Here is a 17,557-nt window from a genome sequence, read left to right as displayed (position 1 = left end):
TGACAAATTAATGCAGAAAAACGTGAAATTCCAGAAGGTTCACATAGCTTTCCTTGCCACTGTACAGGGGGGTCTTGGCTTGCATCGGAATTCCGTTCCTACAGCACGACAAAACGCGATTTTCGCTGCAAGTCGGAACTCACATATGGACATAAGTCACTCACCTACGCTAAAAGAGTGGTAAAATCATAATCTAGGACATAAAAACACTGTACAGTAAAAATAAATAGGAGCAGATCCTTTCACATATTCAACTACATGCTTTTTATCGCCGATGATTGTCGAGACAGTCGTGCGACATACACCAAGCAACCGGCCGATGTTTGTGTTTCGCCCTTTTCCCAGCGTTTTATTATATCGAATTTCACTTCGATGGAGACGGCTTTCCTTTTCTTCGAAGCATCAGAAGAGTCTGACTTGTGCTTGGGAATCATGATGAACACAAAAGCTTTCCAAAAAAACAACACAAAAGAAAGCGAATGCAGCACAATCCACAATGGCGTACAACCGGCGAACGTAAAACCAGCGCTGTGTGACGATGCATTCGTCCGCTCTGCTCACCAACTAGTTCGCCACAAAATTAGTTTAATGTCACAAACGGTGTACGTCGCAATGTTGGAACAAGACTTTCATAATAAATGTATGTAACCACAAAACGCAGTAGGTCAACGACGTCGTAAAGTGAGGACCTGCTGTATTTCGATGCATTGGGCAGTGGTGGCGCAACGGTTAAGTCTCTGGAGTACAGATCAGAAGGTCAGAGGTTCAAACCCCGATGTGGCCACTGTTGGGCCCTTGAGCAAGGCCCTTAACCCTTCCTGCTCCAGGGGGCGCTGTACCACGGCTGAACCGTCGCTCTGACTCCCCCAATTGGGGAGAGATGCGAAACTCAGAAAAGATTAATAAGGGATAATAAAAAAATAAATAAAAATAAAAAACACAAAATACAACATTACATCCCATCACTGATTTTGAAATCATTCTTCATCTGTTTCTGGCTCCTACATCTTCAGATTTCAGCCCTGTTTTTTGTTTTTTATATTGTCTCTGCTGTCTTTGTTTCTCAGGACACGTTTTACTGTGGATTTCATTTTAACACTTTTGGCAGATTTTTCTGTTTGGTCTGTCTCATTAAATCATCTGAACTGGAATCTAGAACTCAAGCACCAAATACAGTTCAGATAAAATCACTTTTTCTTGCTGCTGTATCTAACTGGCTGCATTTTCTTATTTAAAAAACAAAGAGAACTGCCATCAGAAGAATATCCACACTCGCTGCCTTCGTCTTAAATAATAGAAAATATGCTGTGCTTCAATATTCTTTATTGTTCAATACTGCAGTGCATCATCACCACGGTTGTTATTCCACATGTTCTCATTGTCAGCAGTCACTCAAGTGCCAAATAAAATGCAATGAAGACAATGACGGCGGGTATTATCAGCATAATAGTGGAGGAGCAGAAAATAAACAGAGCTTCCTCTCCGTCGTATAGAACTTTTATAACCAAAATAATGAGATTTTTGAAATGCTTGTGAAATCATTATATACAGACCCTTTCAATAAATAGGTGCATTTAATATTAAATTAATATTTCCTTACAAATATATGGTACATGCAGGTACAGTGGAATAAAAAGCAAAAAATCTGTTCAAAAACAACCAATGAATGTCCGTGTTTTTCAGAAATGAAACCGAACAACAATGTTCAGACTGCTGTGGCTCTGAAGGCACTTCCTTGGCAACGCTTTGATCCCTCTTCCGGTATTTTAGGGGCCTGAAATGAAAAATTGCAAAACATTTTTTAAAAAAGCAGACTTTAAATCTTTTTCTTGGAATTAAAAACAGCTTCATTAAAATCCAGCTCCGTCCAGTAATGATGAACCAATGAATCACTTAATGTGATTTACGTTTGTCAGGTTTCTCCAGGATCTTATTATTATCTCATCCTTCACTGGACAAACGGAGAATGTGTCATCCTCCTCGGTTTTATAATCACTCCAACCCCCGAGTCAAACGGACAGAAACCACCTTCTACGTAGACAAACCGTCCTTTCACTCGCCGGTTACGACTAATTGCTGTGAACACATTCAGACCCGCTGTCATCACAGTTCACCTGAACAAAGACTAGAACTACTCCTGTGACGACAGTCCGAGTCCTTCTGCCGTTTATTGTCTTTAAGATTGGCATAAAAAGCACCAGACAGTAGAAATGTTCCTAAAATAACTCGGTCTGTGCATCATTTATGGGTGAAAAATATCACCTTTTCAGGTTAAATGACCAAAACATGTCTCCGTGAGTCTCCAATCATCGTCTCTGATATTTGGAATTTTCCAATTATTGGTATCTGTAATTTTATTTATTAATTATTGATGAACTAAATGCTCTACTTCAGCTGTGATCAGCCTCCTCTCTCTGTCTGCCGTCACTCTGTGGTCTTAGAAACGTCTCTCAAGTAGTGAAAACTCAACAAGAAACCAGGAAATTTGCTTCTCTAACAGCGGCTAAGGCTATGCTAACAGCTAAATATAATACACTGTAATGTTGGACAGCAGCATCATCCATGTTTTATGTATATATTGATGTCTTATGTTCAGATTTGTGGGTCTTTAATGCGCATTTTGTCTGTTCATTCTGCACCAGACCACATTTCTGCACTCAGCTGATGAAAGATTCCATGGTTTCTGATTGGGATTATCATGTCCAATGTTTGGCATTTTCCCAGTTATCGGTATCTGTATTTCTATTGATCGACTATTGATTGATTAAATGCCTGTCTGCCGTTACTCTGTGGTCTCAGAAACGTCTCTAAAGAAGCAAAGACTCAACAAGAAACACAAACCAGGAAGTTAGCTGGTGTGGTAGGACGGCCACTCAGGTTGTGTGCATTGAGTCAGGTTCGTGCAGCTGGGAGTAATCATCCTAATGCACCTTGCTTGCTGGGCGGTGCCACGCCAGGTTATATCTGGGAGAGGGCTGCGCGTTTTGTACGTGCATCCTCTTACCTCTTTCTGGAGCCTACGTGCCACATCAGCAACGTGGCGTGGATGTGTGGATCCACGTGGCGGTCTCGAGACGCTGGCTGTCGAGCTTTCTCTTGTCAGGTATGTGCCGACGCGGTCGCTACATCGCTGGGTTATATTAGTGGTGTTTGATGTGCTTTCTGCTTTCTAGCAGAGTCGGGCCGTATTCGGGCTGAAGGCTGGGAGCCGGGAGTAATAATTCACACGCTGTATTGAATTCCTGAGGTAGGCTGGCTCGTTTCTGTCTCTCGTTTTTTTGTGTGTGTTTTTGCTGGGCTGCACATGAGATGACTTTGGTTTCTGGTTGCTGTTGGCAGTGATCATGCTGCTTTCTTCCACGGCTGTCTCCCCTGTTGCCTGAGGAGCTGCGTCTTCACGGACGGCCGGTTCTATCGCAGAAGCGGGCTACTGCTGTTCTGTCTGTGGTTCATCGCGGCAAGCTCTCTGCTCATCGGCAGTTGTTTTATTGTTTTTTTTTTGGTGTTGTGTGATGTTTTAAAAACAAAACAACGACGATCTTGGTGTGCGCGTGCCTATTGCCCAGCACGCCTGTTATTGAGAGTATTATTATTATTATTATTAGTGTTAGAATTATTAGTGTTAGAATTATTAGTGTTGGAATTATTAGCATAGATCTTGGGATTCTTTATTAGTTAGTTTTGTTATTTATTTATTGTTTATTCACTTATTTGTTGGGTTTGCGTATTTAAGTTATCCAGTTATCCTTTTTTTGGGTTTATAAATTTTTTTTTTTCCTGTTTTTGGTTTATTGGGTTGACTGGGCAAGGGAGTAAGGGGTGCATGTTGGCATAATTGGCCTTGGGGGTGACCTCCTGGGCCCAGCCTAGTGTGGTGTTGGGGCAGTTTATTTGAGATCTATGTAGGTGTGCCTCATTTTCCCGTGACTAACAGTTTGCCTCTTTTTCTTGGACAGGAGCTGTTGGGCCAGGTGGCTGGTGGCTGACTGATTCCCCCGGCGGTGGTGGTCCCTTTACTCCCTGTACAGTAGTGCACTTGGGTGTCCGTCAGTGGTTTTGTTTTGTTCACGTGTGGTGTGGTGCATCAGGACCCTTCTCCCCTTCAGTTAGTCATCTCTGCCTGGTAAGCCCTCAGCCCTGTGCCTGGCGACGGTGTTTCAGTGGCAAACTTAACCAAGTCAGGGGGGCCCCTGGAGGATTAGATTAATACTGTGCCACTTACTACTGAGTTATTTCTTGGCATCGCCACCAAGGTTTTTTTAGTGATGAAAGCGTGTCAATTTTTAAATATTGTTAATAAATTTCATTTTTCTATACTTGGAATTGCATCAGTCTCCGGTGTCTCTTGTACCTGTGTGACCTTTCTTTTATCTGTATTGGAGTGGTGGTCCTCCTTAAATAGATCTCCTGGGGGTGAAACTCCCCCAGGTGGCGTTGTCAGACACGTGGTAAATAACAAACATACATCTAACCCTTGTAGCCTTGCCACACTTGTCTCACAGTGGCTAAGGCTATGCTAACGGCTAGCGGCTAAGGCTATGCTAACGGCTAGCGGCTAAGTTAGAAGGCAGATTAACCTGAAACAGAATCTGGAAAACAATTAAATAATAAAGCTTTAAGATCTGGACCTTAGTGGGAAATAAAAATGATGAAACGGTGAAATATTAAGAAAATGAAGAACAGCAGAAGAAAAACTGATGATTGTCAGTCGATCCACATAAACAGACAAATTTAATCCCTTCTTTTTCTATTTTACATATTCAGTTATAGTCGCCCTGATTAATGAATGACAGCTTCTCTTCTATCATATGCTGTTAAAAACTTTACATTGAATGTATATTGGCTCCAAATATCAGTTGTCAGCTTTTATTGATGACCAATAATCGGTATCGGCCCTTAAAAAAAAAAAACCCTCATATCTGTCGATGTTGGTATTAAACAGCACTAGACAGCTGATCATTAATTATGTTTTAAAACCTCTCCATGGTTTCCAGACGGCACACGAGATGTTTTCTACTTTCACATGGATGTTCTGTTCCAGCAGCAGGATTCTGTACGGTGGCCGAGGGGTGCAAACGCAGCACAAAAACGGAACGCCCTGCAAGAGACAAAAACACCCACAAAAAATAAATGCTGCAAGATAGAAAACACCTACAAAAGAGAAATGCTGCAGGAGACATAACACCCACCAAAATGAAACCCACTTCACAACAGAAATGCACTGCAAAACAGAAACGCGCCACAAATAGGATAACACAATGGAGGGGATTCCACAACGGAAGTGCTCCAGGTCACTAGATGGCAGAGCTGAGTTTCAACACCAGAAACAGACAACGAGTGAATAAGAAAGTTGAAGTTGGAGGGAGAGACTACTAGAAAAGGTGTACTTTTCTCTTTCCTACGTTTTTACGTGTCTCTCAGATGTTGCTGTGAAAATACTTGTGTAGGTATAGTTGATTTACATAGCTGATTTTAGTGGGGTTGAGATTGTGAGTACTGTAACTAACACTATGGGACACACCAGGTGTGTGTGTTGCATTCATTTTAGTTTACATTCATTTAATTTAATCACTTTATGTGTATTTGAAGCAGTCCACAATTATCAATGCTTCTCTTCTAGGCTGTCATGTCCCATGTGTGAGTCGTCCAGGTACCTTGTTAAATACCTGGTGTGTCCCAGAAATTAATGTTTGTTACAGTAACGTTAACACTACAAATTCACTTCTCACAACCCCAAGCCCACTAAAATCAGCTGTGTAAATCAGCAAAACCTACACAAGTATTTTCACAGCAGCATCTGAGGGCCACATGTAAAAACTTAGGAAAGAGAAAAGTATACCTTTTCAAGTTGTCTCTCCAATTTCAGTAAGATTTAAACAACTTCTAGCCGTGTATTAGACCACTCTAAGCCACAAGTTGGAGTGGGAAAACCACGGCAAGCTGTGGATCAGGAAAACCACGGCAAGCTGTGGATCGGGAACACCAGGACAAGCTGTGGATCGGGAACACCAGGACAAGCTGCGGATCGGGAACACCAGGACAAGCTGCGGATCGGGAACACCAGGACAAGCTGCGGATCGGGAACACCAGGACAAGCTGCGGATCGGGAACACCAGGACAAGCTGCGGATCGGGAACACCAGGACAAGCTGCGGATCGGGAACACCAGGACAAGCTGCGGATCGGGAACACCAGGACAAGCTGTGGACTGGGAACACCAGGACAAGCTGTGGATCAGGAACACCCGGACAAGCTGCGGATCAGGAACACCAGGACAAGCTGCGGATCAGGAACACCCGGACAAGCTGCGGATCAGGAACACCAGGACAAGCTGCGGATCAGGAACACCAGGGCAAGCTGTGGACTGGGAACACCAGGACAAGCTGTGGATCGGGAACACCAGGACAAGCTGCGGATCAGGAACACCAGGACAAGCTGTGGATCAGGAACACCAGGACAAGCTACGGATCAGGAACACCAGGACAAGCTGTGGACTGGGAACACCAGGACAAGCTGTGGATCAGGAACACCAGGACAAGCTGTGGACTGGGAACACCAGGACAAGCTGTGGATCAGGAACACCAGGACAAGCTGTGGATCAGGAACACCAGGACAAGCTGCGGATCAGGAACACCAGGACAAGCTGTGGATCAGGAACACCAGGACAAGCTGCTGATCAGGAACACCAGGACAAGCTGCGGATCAGGAACACCAGGACAAGCTGCGGATCAGGAACACCAGGACAAGCTGCGGATCAGGAACACCAGGACCAGCTGCGGATCAGGAACACCAGGACCAGCTGCGGATCAGGAACACCAGGACAAGCTGCGGATCAGGAACACCAGGACAAGCTGCGGATCAGGAACACCAGGACAAGCTGCGGATCAGGAACACCAGGACCAGCTGCGGATCAGGAACACCAGGACAAGCTGCGGATCAGGAACACCAGGACCAGCTGCGGATCAGGAACACCAGGACAAGCTGTGGACCGGGAACACCAGGACAAGCTGTGGATCAGGAACACCAGAACAAGCTGTGGACTGGGAACACCAGGACAAGCTGTGGACTGGGAACACCAGGACAAGCTGTGGATCAGGAACACCAGGACAAGCTGTGGATCAGGAACACCAGGACAAGCTGTGGACTGGGAACACCAGGACAAGCTGTGGATCAGGAACACCAGGACAAGCTGTGGATCAGGAACACCAGGACAAGCTGTGGATCAGGAACACCAGGACAAGCTGTGGACTGGGAACACTACAAGGTGCAGCAGAGAGGTGTCACTCCATGGAGTGGTGTTACTCCACAGAGGGCCCTACAGCTCCCTAGTGGCTCCAGCTGTTTAATCCGCCTATACCATGGTCCCAGAAAACTGAAAACATTAAAACAAATATTGAATGATTTTTCTAAACTTGCTAAATGTGCTTAAGTATAGGAACATTTCTTTGTTGTTCTACTACTTTTGTTTTTAGCTGTTAGCAAAAAATGTCAAGAGAAATAGAGAGGCCCCATAATGTTTTTTGTAATTCACAACCCAAAAAACAACAAATAAATATTTGTAATTTTTTTTCTGCAGGTGTTTTGTCTCTCGAAGCATTTATCTTTTGTGTGTTTCTGTTTCGTATACGTTCCTGTTTGCAGTCCGTTTCTGTTGTGAAGTGGGTTTCATTTTGGTGGGTGTTATGTCTCCTGCAGCATTTCTCTTTTGTAGGTGTTTTCTATCTTGCAGCATTTATTTTTTGTGGGTGTTTTTGTCTCTTGCAGGGCGTTCCGTTTTTGTGCTGAGTTTGCACCCCTCGGCCACCGTAATTCTGGGTCAAACATCGCTGCTAATTCCCAACAAGATTGATTCCATTTAATTTAGACACGATTTCCAAGAAACAACTGTTTTGAATCCATTGCTTTGTCTGTGGTGATGAAAACACAACTCTGAGTGAAGATGATGATGATGATTATTAATAAATATTAAGAGCCTCCTGTGGAGACGTTTCAGTCTGACCCAGATAAATGACATTCTAACAAATGTTGGACAGATGGAGCAAGATGTGGTTCTAATTAGGTGAGTTTTCCTCGGATGAGCAATAGATCGAATCTGACAAAGAGCAACAAAAGAATTTATCCAACTGAGGCACAAAATGCAGAATGTGTATTTGTGGAAGAAGTGTTTGTGAGCCAGCAGAATAAAAACACTTTAACTCACAGGCAGCGTCTAGGCCTGCATGCAGAGCGGACTCATGGCTAGGCGGGTTAGCAACCTCGCACATCTTTTGTAATCTGAAAGGAAAAACAAAGAGGAATAAAAGGTCATTATAAAGTACAGTTTTTCTCTCTGAACAGCAGGATTCTTGAAAAATGACAGAAAACAAGTTGTGCTCATCAGTTTACATGCGCTGCCAAAAATTAGTGAAATATTGTCGTTTTTATTTTAGAAAATATGTTTGATCATGGAGAGGTGGTCAGACCGTGTCATGTTTTATTAAATCTAAGTGATCATCACCGCTGTATAATACTTTGTTTTTTTTTTAAAGTACTTGAAAGAAATATTGTTCTGGTAAAATATCCAAACTACAGATGGAATCCGGTTGCTGGTATCAGCATTTAGTGTGAGAAACATGACAGGAAGCAGCTGATTCAGCAAAAATACATGAAAATGCACCTGTTTTTTTGGTTTCTACCCTCAATCTAAACTTTTCTAAACTTTTGGACTTTTTCATGCCAACGGAAAAAAAAAATCTGTTTTCAACAGTCCAGTTCTAAATTTACACCAAACCTGGCAGAATGTGTGAAATTTAGAATCATTAACCTCAGCATGTTTCTGGACTGTGGGAGGAAGCTGGAGAACCTGGAGGAAACCCACACATGTACAGGAGAACATGGAGACTCCATGCAGGAAGATCCCAGGAAGGCCGGGACACGAACCAGGGATCTTCTAGCTGCTAACCGCTGATCCACTGTGCAGCCCTCTGATCATTCATGTTTTCATTAAAGAATAGCACATATTTTACACATTCTGCCAGAGTATGTAAACTAATGAGCACAACTGTATAAAGATGCTGCTTCTAAATAGTTTGATTTTCAGATTCCCCTGTGCTGCTGGTCCTGAAGGTAACATTCAGTCCTCAGAAGATACCAGCGTCCATCTAAGTGTGAGCGAAAATGCAGAATGAAGCCCTCGGATGAGGACTGATGTCAAGCGTTATGCTGATTCCCCGAGCATTTAAAGTTGCAATGATCCTTTAAAAAAATCTCTGTCAGTAAAATTAGCGTGACAGATGAAGCATAGCTACGATGCTGAGAGGCTCTGCGTCATCTCAGCCTGACAGATAAATGTGACCCAGTTATCAGCGATGCTTCGACCAAACCAGACTTTAAATTAAAGAAGGACGGTTTTTTTTTATCGCTTGATGCAACTTGATGCTCATTTAAGTTTCTCCCAAATGCAAAAAGCCTCCGATGACAGTGAACATGGAACATGATTGTCTGCAGCTCTTCTGTAACGCTGCTTGACATCAGCCTCTTAATTCCCAAACTCTAAATATCCCATAATAAATTATCGATCCTTCAGTGTGTACTTCAGTTTCAGTGGTTTCTAACGAGAGGACTGAAATGCATGAGGTTAAAGGGATAAATCTGAAAAAAAAAAGAAAATAAACATATTCTGCCTCATAAATCATGTTCATTTTTTAATTTCAGGGCTCCTAAACAGTTTCTATGTCAAAATTCTTGACTTTTTCCAGACTATTCTCTCGATTTTTCAGCCTAATTACATCAATAAAAGGGTTTAAAATCCATACTTAGCATGTTTACTATAATCTGAATATGTTTTGTTGCTAGAAACCAGATCTGGAAGCTGCAGCTCCTTCAAGTTAGTTATGCACGTCATTTTCTATTCAAAAAAGAACCACTGTTACCTAAAATCCTATTATTCTCCCTTACTTTATTAAATAAATAGTATTATTTGATCGTTCTGTATTTTTTTAGCCTCTTTTATAAATAACAGCAAAGAAAAGTTTAAAAAATCTTAATTCCCAAACTGTAAATATCCCATAATGAAGAATCGATCCTTCAGTGTGACAGTCTATTAACACAATGGAATTAAAGAAAATAAACATTTCTGCCTCATGAATCATGTTCATTTTTTAATGTCAGGGCTCCTAAACAGTTTCTACTTGAAAATTCTTCACTTTTTCAGACTTTTCTCTAGATTGTTTAGGGTTTAAAAGCCAGATTTTAACATATTTATTATATGTTTTGAACACTGCAGTTATGCACATCATTTACTGTTCAAAAAAAGAACTGCTGATACCTCAAATCATATTATTTTCCCTTAATATATTGAATGAGTAATATTGTTTTATTTTTTTCTGGGATTTCCAGCTTCTTTTACCAGCAACAACCAAAATGCATGAAAAAATGTCACAAAATCTTAATTCCAACCTTGTTTATTTGCCGTTTCCATGGAAACAATGATGAATATTCATAGAGGTGTGGTGTCCTTCAGCAGAGCAGACTGTCAGCTCACTTTTCTAATAACAGTATCTCTGACACCTCATATATGATCTGACGAGGTTCATATCTAATTATCTGTGTTTATATGCAGTTCAGAGATATTGCAGCATTTTCTTCACATCCATGTCATTGTGGGTTTAAATGCAGCTTTTCTTTATTTTTTTCTCTCCAGCTCTGACTTGCCATCAAAAAAACACCGTAAAATTCAGATTACTGTCAGAATCAAGGCAATAATCTGGCAGCAAAAAGAGTTTTCCTAAAATGCTCTTATTTACTTATTTTATCTCATCCAAATCATGGGATCCTGTTCAACCAGAAACCAACAGATTTACGTCTTCATTAATGGCTTAAAAGGATGTTGAACTGGAAAAGGAGCAGAACTCTTGTAAATTGCAGACACATGTACACAGTTTTTAAAAAATTTCAAGAGCTCTTGTGGGTTTTCTGCTGAACAGCTGCAAACCGCTGCTGCACATCATCACTGTCAAACATTCATGTTCACTCAGAGAAAGCAATTATGTTCAAAAAGGGGCAACAGTTTGTCAAATCCTGCGTAGAATTAGAACACGCCTTGTTTACTTCCACTGGAAACCCATGGTGTTTCAGTCTAGAATGTTACTCATCTGCGAAGAATTTAATAATATGAGAAAACTTGAAGTATCTATGACTGAATGCACAACAATAAAAGCTAAAGTTTGTTGTGGACAATAGATTTTCAGCAGCTATTTATTACGAGAATGTGGGAAAGAATCCACCAGCTGCCACAAAAAAAAGATGATTCCGATATTTTTAAACTGAATTCTGTATGTGAGGAGACTAAATTTCACATTTATTTTAGTTTCACAATCTCTTTCCTTGCTGTTTATTTAGTGGAGTTATGTGATGATCAGCATTGGTTTGTCTGTCTGTCTGTCTGTCTGTCTGTCTGTCTGTCTGTCTGTCTGTCTGTCTGTCTGTCTGTCTGTCTGTCTGTCTGTCTGTCTGTCTGTCTGTCTGTCTGTCTGTCTGTCTGTCTGTCTGTCAGCAACATTACTCAAACACAGACTAACACATTTGGATGAAATTTTCAGGGAAGGTCAGAAATAACACAAGGACCAAGTGATTAGATGTTGGTGGTGATGCAGCTTATAGTCTGGATCCATGGATTTGTTACAGATTTCTGTATCATTGCCAGATAGCGGGACGGCATCACTGTAACCATGACAACAAGTGAACACTACATCAGCTGAATGCTGATGATCACATGATTGTGATCCTACTACAAATCCACCACTGAGGACTTATCAGGACTTATCCATCAGAAATGATACAAGGAACAACTGATTAAATTGTGGGGGTGTTTCTGAGTCCCATCAATTCCCGCTGCCCGCTACATATTTAGGTCACATGATCCGGTATCCGTACATAACGTACACATGCAGAACACGCCTGTACTGAGCAGCCTTGGAGGAGGACTGCATCTCTGAGTGCTTTTCTAGTTTCTTCTATTTTATTGTTTTTATCAGTGACTTTGCATTTTTCTGCCTGTACTGTATAGGAATGTGACAAATAAAAGCCTTAAATCTTGAAAATTCTCAACTGAAATGATGAAAACTGTTAATATTTTGGCAAATATTTTGTTTACATCGAGCCACAACCCCCACAGTAAGAAACCAGCTGAAACCAGAACAGGATTTTTGACGATAAAGTATAAAAAGGGTTAAAAATGATTTATTATTAGTAACTGTATTGGCACTAAAACTCTGGTTGATTCTAAATATTTTCTTTTATACACATTTAGAATTGCACAGAGTAGTTTTAAACTCATGTGTTTCATTTTGTGTTTGTATTTTAAGGGAAATATTTGGCTATAGTTTGATTTTATATCAGTTTTACCTTTTTGTGTTTATATCTGCAACCTACATTACCAATAAAAAGTTGGGGTCACCCAGAGAGTTTCCTGTTTTCCAGTAAAACTCCCACTTTTATCCATGTGCTAACATAACTGCACAAGGGTTTTCTAATCATCAATGAGCCTTTCAACACCATTAGCTAACACAATGTAGCATTAGAACACAGGAGTGATGGTTGCTGGAAATGTTCCTCTGTACCTCTATGGAGATATTCCATTAAAAATCAGCTGTTTCCAGCTACAATAGTCATTTGCCACATTAACAATGTCTACACTGGATTTATCATTCATTTAATGCTATCTGCATTGGAAAATACTGCTTTTATTTCAAAATAAGGACATTTCTAAGTGACCCCAAACTTTTGAACGGTAGTGTATGTTTACATTTTCAATGTTCAAAATGCTTCATTAAGCACTTTTGTGTTATTTATTGTAATAAGTAATATATTTTTTGGGTGTTTTTGGGGTCCAATATGTTGATATAGTCAGTCAAAGTGGAAATAATAGCAGTCACATCATAGAGATGCCAAACATGGGCAAAGTAAATATGTTTCCTGTGGTATAGAAAGGCAAAGTTAAGTCTTCAAATTGTCCAAAACAGGTCAAGACCTCTAAGGATTAAAAGCTAATTAGACACATTCTAATAAGAGTTAAATTCCTCGTATTCTGGGTCAATAATTCGGATTCTAAAACACTGAGCACATTATAAAATCAGCAGTATAAAGTCATACTTACATGCCGGTCTGGAGCAGTCCCTTGTGTTGTGATAAAGTCTGTGAAAGTGTGTTTTGCACTCCGACGAGAACTTGACTTGTCCTGCTTAAAAAGAAAACTCTCATCAGGCAAAATGAACTTCAAAATGTCACCTATAGCCAACTTTCTCTGCTCCTACAGTTAATTCTGGTATTTAACCAGACAAAACGAGCAAATAATGAGTGAAAGTGAGCAGACATGGTTCAGGAGTCAGGGTTCACCTGGACTTCAATTATAATCACCTCTAAGAGTTTCTGCACTGACACTAAAGCTTCCAGATTTTAACACCAATAATGACGTCCACTCATAGCCCTGAGACAAATAATCAGCTTAACCTGCCTTCAACTTAATTCTGTCGGCTTCAGACCATGTGCCTGTTTGTGGGACTGTTTCTAAGCCAGAAACCCTTGGCTGACCCACAGCAGCGTTCACACAGAGTCGCTGAGCATACTGTACGCTGGCTTACGGGAATGAAAAGAGAAAGAATTTACAGTCGCTAAAGTCAGGAAAGGACCACAGAGAAGATGGCAGTTTTCTTACCTCCGAAATGCTGAATGAATTTCTCTTTCATGTTTGCGTCTCTAGGGACAATTTCTGGAAAAAAAATAAAAAATCACTGTTAGCATTTCAGCTACACCTTAATATGAATCTAGCATCATAAAAGACAAAGAAAGTTCAACACGAGGATCTTTATTTCCAGTATCAGTTCCTATTTCCTGTGATTAACCTGCAGTGACCTGGTTCACATTTTGGGGGCGTTTCATGTTCCGTGTTCACGTTGGACAGACATGCAGGGTTCTGATGCTAACAGGCTAAAGAGATTATTGTATGGGAGTTTAATGCTCATCAGAATAAGTCTGAGTAAGTAGTTCCTGAACATTAGACCCCCAGACCCAGGAACACTGCAACAGCATGATGAAGATGAATGAAATTATTTAAAAGAATGAACCCATTTATGCAGTTTACACATTTTTCAAAAGACAAAACCCAGATGTGCAGTCACTGATGGAGGCCAGAAAAAAAGTGAAACAGATTATATTTACATTTACACTAGAGCCTGAAACATCCAGATGCTTCCTTTCCCCCTCAAACATCTATCCTTGCGTGACCGTAGATCTTTGGTAGCATCACACGCACCAGTTGCTAACATGCAGCTTTTAATATCCTCAAAAGATAAATTCCATCCAGTCAGTGGTCTGAGAAAAGTACTTTTCCAATTGCATAAGCTGGACCGGAGACTTTGAGCTGTACGATGTCTGTCCAACGTCTCTGCAAATGCGATGTAATGAACTGTGACAGCAGAGAATCTGAAATTTGCAGCTAAACAACATATTGTGACTTAGACTCTCGGAGCAAACCGACGAGGCTTCGCTTCTCTTCCAGCTAACTGGACTGGTTGTTTTTCATTGTTGCCACAATTAAAAAAAAACAAAACAAAAAAAACCCGTTATTGTGCATGAAAGGGTTTTTGCATGGATTTTCTGTCATCTGGATTTGGGTGAAGTTTTTGGTTTTGTATCTCAGTTGAGAGTAAAAGCTTTTGTGAAACAGCTGAACTCCAGTCTGGACGTAGAGCTTTATTAAATCAATAAAATCTTCAAGATGAATTAGTACCATGTCTGGAGGTTTTGTTCTTTTTTTTTTTTTTTTTTTTTTTTTTTTACAGAAAATTAAAGTCTAATTTTTACAGCCTCCTCTTAGAAACTCTTCTCTCGATGCCGTAAATGACTGGAAGGTGAGACGGTCTGTTCTGTCTGAGTCCAGATGCTTCACGGGACGTCGGTGGTCATCATTCATGTTGCGGATTTCAGAATGAATCACACTGAATGAATCATTCATAGGTTTGGCTCCTCCTACGTGAATCCCTCATACAGATCTGTCCGTCACTTACAGCTGCATGTTCAAGTTTAATAAATCTGATTGAACCTCTTTGTTCTGCATATGTCATGCTTTATATAAACACTTTAAAACAACAGATCTGGATGCCAGAATGTCAAAATGCATAAAACAAGCTTTTTTTTGCGCATTTCTTGATTAAAAACACCAACTTCCCCTCAGCCAACCTAAACAAAAGCTCCTAAATGAGACATTCAGCAGCGAGCAGACCGATGACAGCTGTCTCCAACAGTAAAATGAGGATTATGCTTTCATCATCAGGACCTAAAAATAAATCTTATCAGCTTACCTATGAGTCTACTGTTATCCAGCCCAGGGCCATAGAAAGGCTTTTCGCGGGAGGAGAACTTCATCTCTTGGGCTGAGCTGCATAGTCCACTGCTGCAGCGCCTGGAGACGGGTTTGTCCCGCTGCTGGCTGTCTCTGATCACCTGCAAGATTAGATCCAACAACGTCCGTCTCTCTTTCTGCTTGACCTCCTTGCTGTCCATACACTGACCCGAGGTGACGAGCAGAAAGAAGATAGCCAACAGTATGTGCCATTTCCTCTCCACCTGCATGACTTCACCGTCTGGAAGCACAAAGAAGTTTAAGTTACAGAGGGCTTAAATGCTCTTATTAAGTCAAAAACACACTTTACTTCCTGTAAAACAGATCCATCACAACCTGAGATCCTCCACTTGCAAAATTACACAAAAAATCCAGGTTAAAGGCAACAAAGCCACCCGTAAAAGTGGAGTAAATGAGCAGACACAGCCCCTTTTACGCACCGTTTGTTCTGCCTTACCCCAAACATAAAGAATGTGTAGTTAATCTAACTTTACACTTACTAGTTTAGGAGTTAAGGATGCTTATGTCCTGCACAGTGGACACAGTTGTCTTCAGTAAATTCTTGTGTCTGCGGTCCGATGAGAGAGAGAGAGAGAGCAGCCCGCAGATTGCTTCACCAGCGTCTTTCTTGAAATAATGCGTTCCTATTTATACGAGGAGCCACCTTCCTGAAGGTAATACAATCGATTTCGAGTGGGTGGTAGAGCAATATTGACATTCTTGGTGGAATTTCCTCCAATGGCATTCGGTCACTCTGTCGTGCGCCACCGCTTTACGCACCGAAACATGGCCGGTTTTATTTTTTTAAACACCATTTAGTTCCAAATAAAACGAGCCTTTTACGCACAGAGAAGCTGGTTAAGGTCTAAAAAAAGAGCCCCGGTGAAATTCCCATTGAAAAAACGCGACAGAGACGAGATGGCACCGCGGCGCGCACCGAAGTTTCCCAAAAGGAGCAACTTGTTGGATGCTGGATGCGGAAAAGAGGAGAATCTGCGGGCCTGTAAGCTTCTAGCTGACCTGTCAGCGTCTCGATGTTTTTGCTCACCGACGGCCGAGTCTTGTGACCGCCTAAGCGCTGCAGAGAATGCGCCTCCAGGAGCAGCCATCCGACTGTTTCCCCGCAAACTGGGCGCAGATCTACAAGTGAGCCTTAAAGAAATGTGTAATTGGAGGGACGTTACATTTGGGAAGCATTTCAGAGAGTTAGTGACTGCTGGCTCAGCACTTTGCGTTCTCCACCCCCTCACCTTTCTAGAACACCAGCTGCTGTGTAATGACTCATATTTAGACCAGTTAACATCAGGTTGCTTCATGTTTTCAGTTTTCAGGCTGCAGCTCCGTCTATTTCTGCACAGATGCAACCTATTTGCCCTTTTGCGTGCATACTATTATATCATAAATACAGCAGGTTATATTTAAAGAGAAAGATCTTCATCAACAAACTCCCTCAGGTGTCCAGAAGACGTCCTCCAGTGGTGGAACAGCTGCTAGAGAGGCCTCAGTGAGCCAAAGTCACATTTCACCAGACATTACCAAGGAAAAAATGAAGAAAAAGTAAAAATAAAAAAAAGTCTCTATATATTTAAAATATTTTTATTGTTATAATTTTACAATAAACGTACTGGAAAGAACATGGTAGAATTATTACTATTATTACTATTATTAGTAGTATCAGTAGTATTATCAGTAGTAGTATTATTATCAGTAGTATTATCAGTAGTATTAGTATTATTAATAGTAGTATTATTATCATCAGTAGTATTATCAGTAATAGTAGTATTATCAGTAATAGTAGTATTATCAGTAGTAGTAGTAGTATTATCAGTAGTAGTAGTATTATCAGTAATAGTAGTATTATCAGTAGTAGTATTATTATCAGTAGTAGTAGTAGTATTATCAGTAGTAGTAGTATTATCAGTAATAGTAGTATTATCAGTAGTAGTAGTATTATCAGTAGTAGTAGTATTATCAGTAATAGTAGTATTATCAGTAGTAGTAGTATTATCAGTAGTAGTAGTATTTTCAGTAATAGTAGTATTATCAGTAGTAGTAGTATTATCAGTAATAGTAGTATTATCAGTAGTAGCAGTATTATCAGTAATAGTAGTAGTATCAGTAGTAGTAGTATTATCAGTAGTAGTAGTATTATCAGTAGTAGTAGTATTATCAGTAGTAG

General features: G+C 40.8%; 1 protein-coding gene and 1 long non-coding RNA gene across 5 annotated transcripts; one reads left to right on the top strand and one right to left on the bottom strand.

The window, feature by feature from the left end:
• Positions 1–1,206: 1,206 nt before the first annotated feature.
• Positions 1,207–16,600, bottom strand: alkal1 (ALK and LTK ligand 1). Of its 4 annotated transcripts, none has more exons than XM_035948156.2 (6): positions 15,879–16,599; positions 15,338–15,619; positions 13,693–13,746; positions 13,135–13,218; positions 8,200–8,273; positions 1,207–1,774 (listed from the first exon to the last, which is right to left on the bottom strand). In XM_035948156.2, exons 2-5 carry the CDS (start codon positions 15,606–15,608, stop codon positions 8,209–8,211), a joined length of 474 nt encoding a protein of 157 aa, XP_035804049.1. In that variant the 5' UTR covers positions 15,609–15,619; positions 15,879–16,599; the 3' UTR covers positions 1,207–1,774; positions 8,200–8,208. The 4 variants fall into 4 exon arrangements, with proteins under 4 accessions (XP_035804049.1, XP_035804051.1, XP_035804050.1 ...); XM_035948158.2 differs by having other exon boundaries at positions 1,212–1,774; positions 13,135–13,215; positions 15,879–16,596; XM_035948157.2 differs by lacking the exon at positions 1,207–1,774 and adding an exon at positions 4,298–5,098 and having other exon boundaries at positions 15,879–16,600.
• Positions 1,703–3,478, top strand: LOC111568496 (uncharacterized). Its single transcript, XR_002746128.3, has 3 exons — positions 1,703–3,103; positions 3,177–3,247; positions 3,340–3,478. It is a non-coding gene; the product is annotated as an uncharacterized LOC111568496 (long non-coding RNA).
• Positions 16,601–17,557: the final 957 nt, after the last annotated feature.

This window comes from Amphiprion ocellaris, chromosome 2 (genome assembly GCF_022539595.1).
Source record: "Amphiprion ocellaris isolate individual 3 ecotype Okinawa chromosome 2, ASM2253959v1, whole genome shotgun sequence".
NCBI classification, from domain to species: Eukaryota; Metazoa; Chordata; class Actinopteri; family Pomacentridae; genus Amphiprion; species Amphiprion ocellaris.
This window is presented reverse-complemented; position numbering and strand designations above follow the sequence as displayed.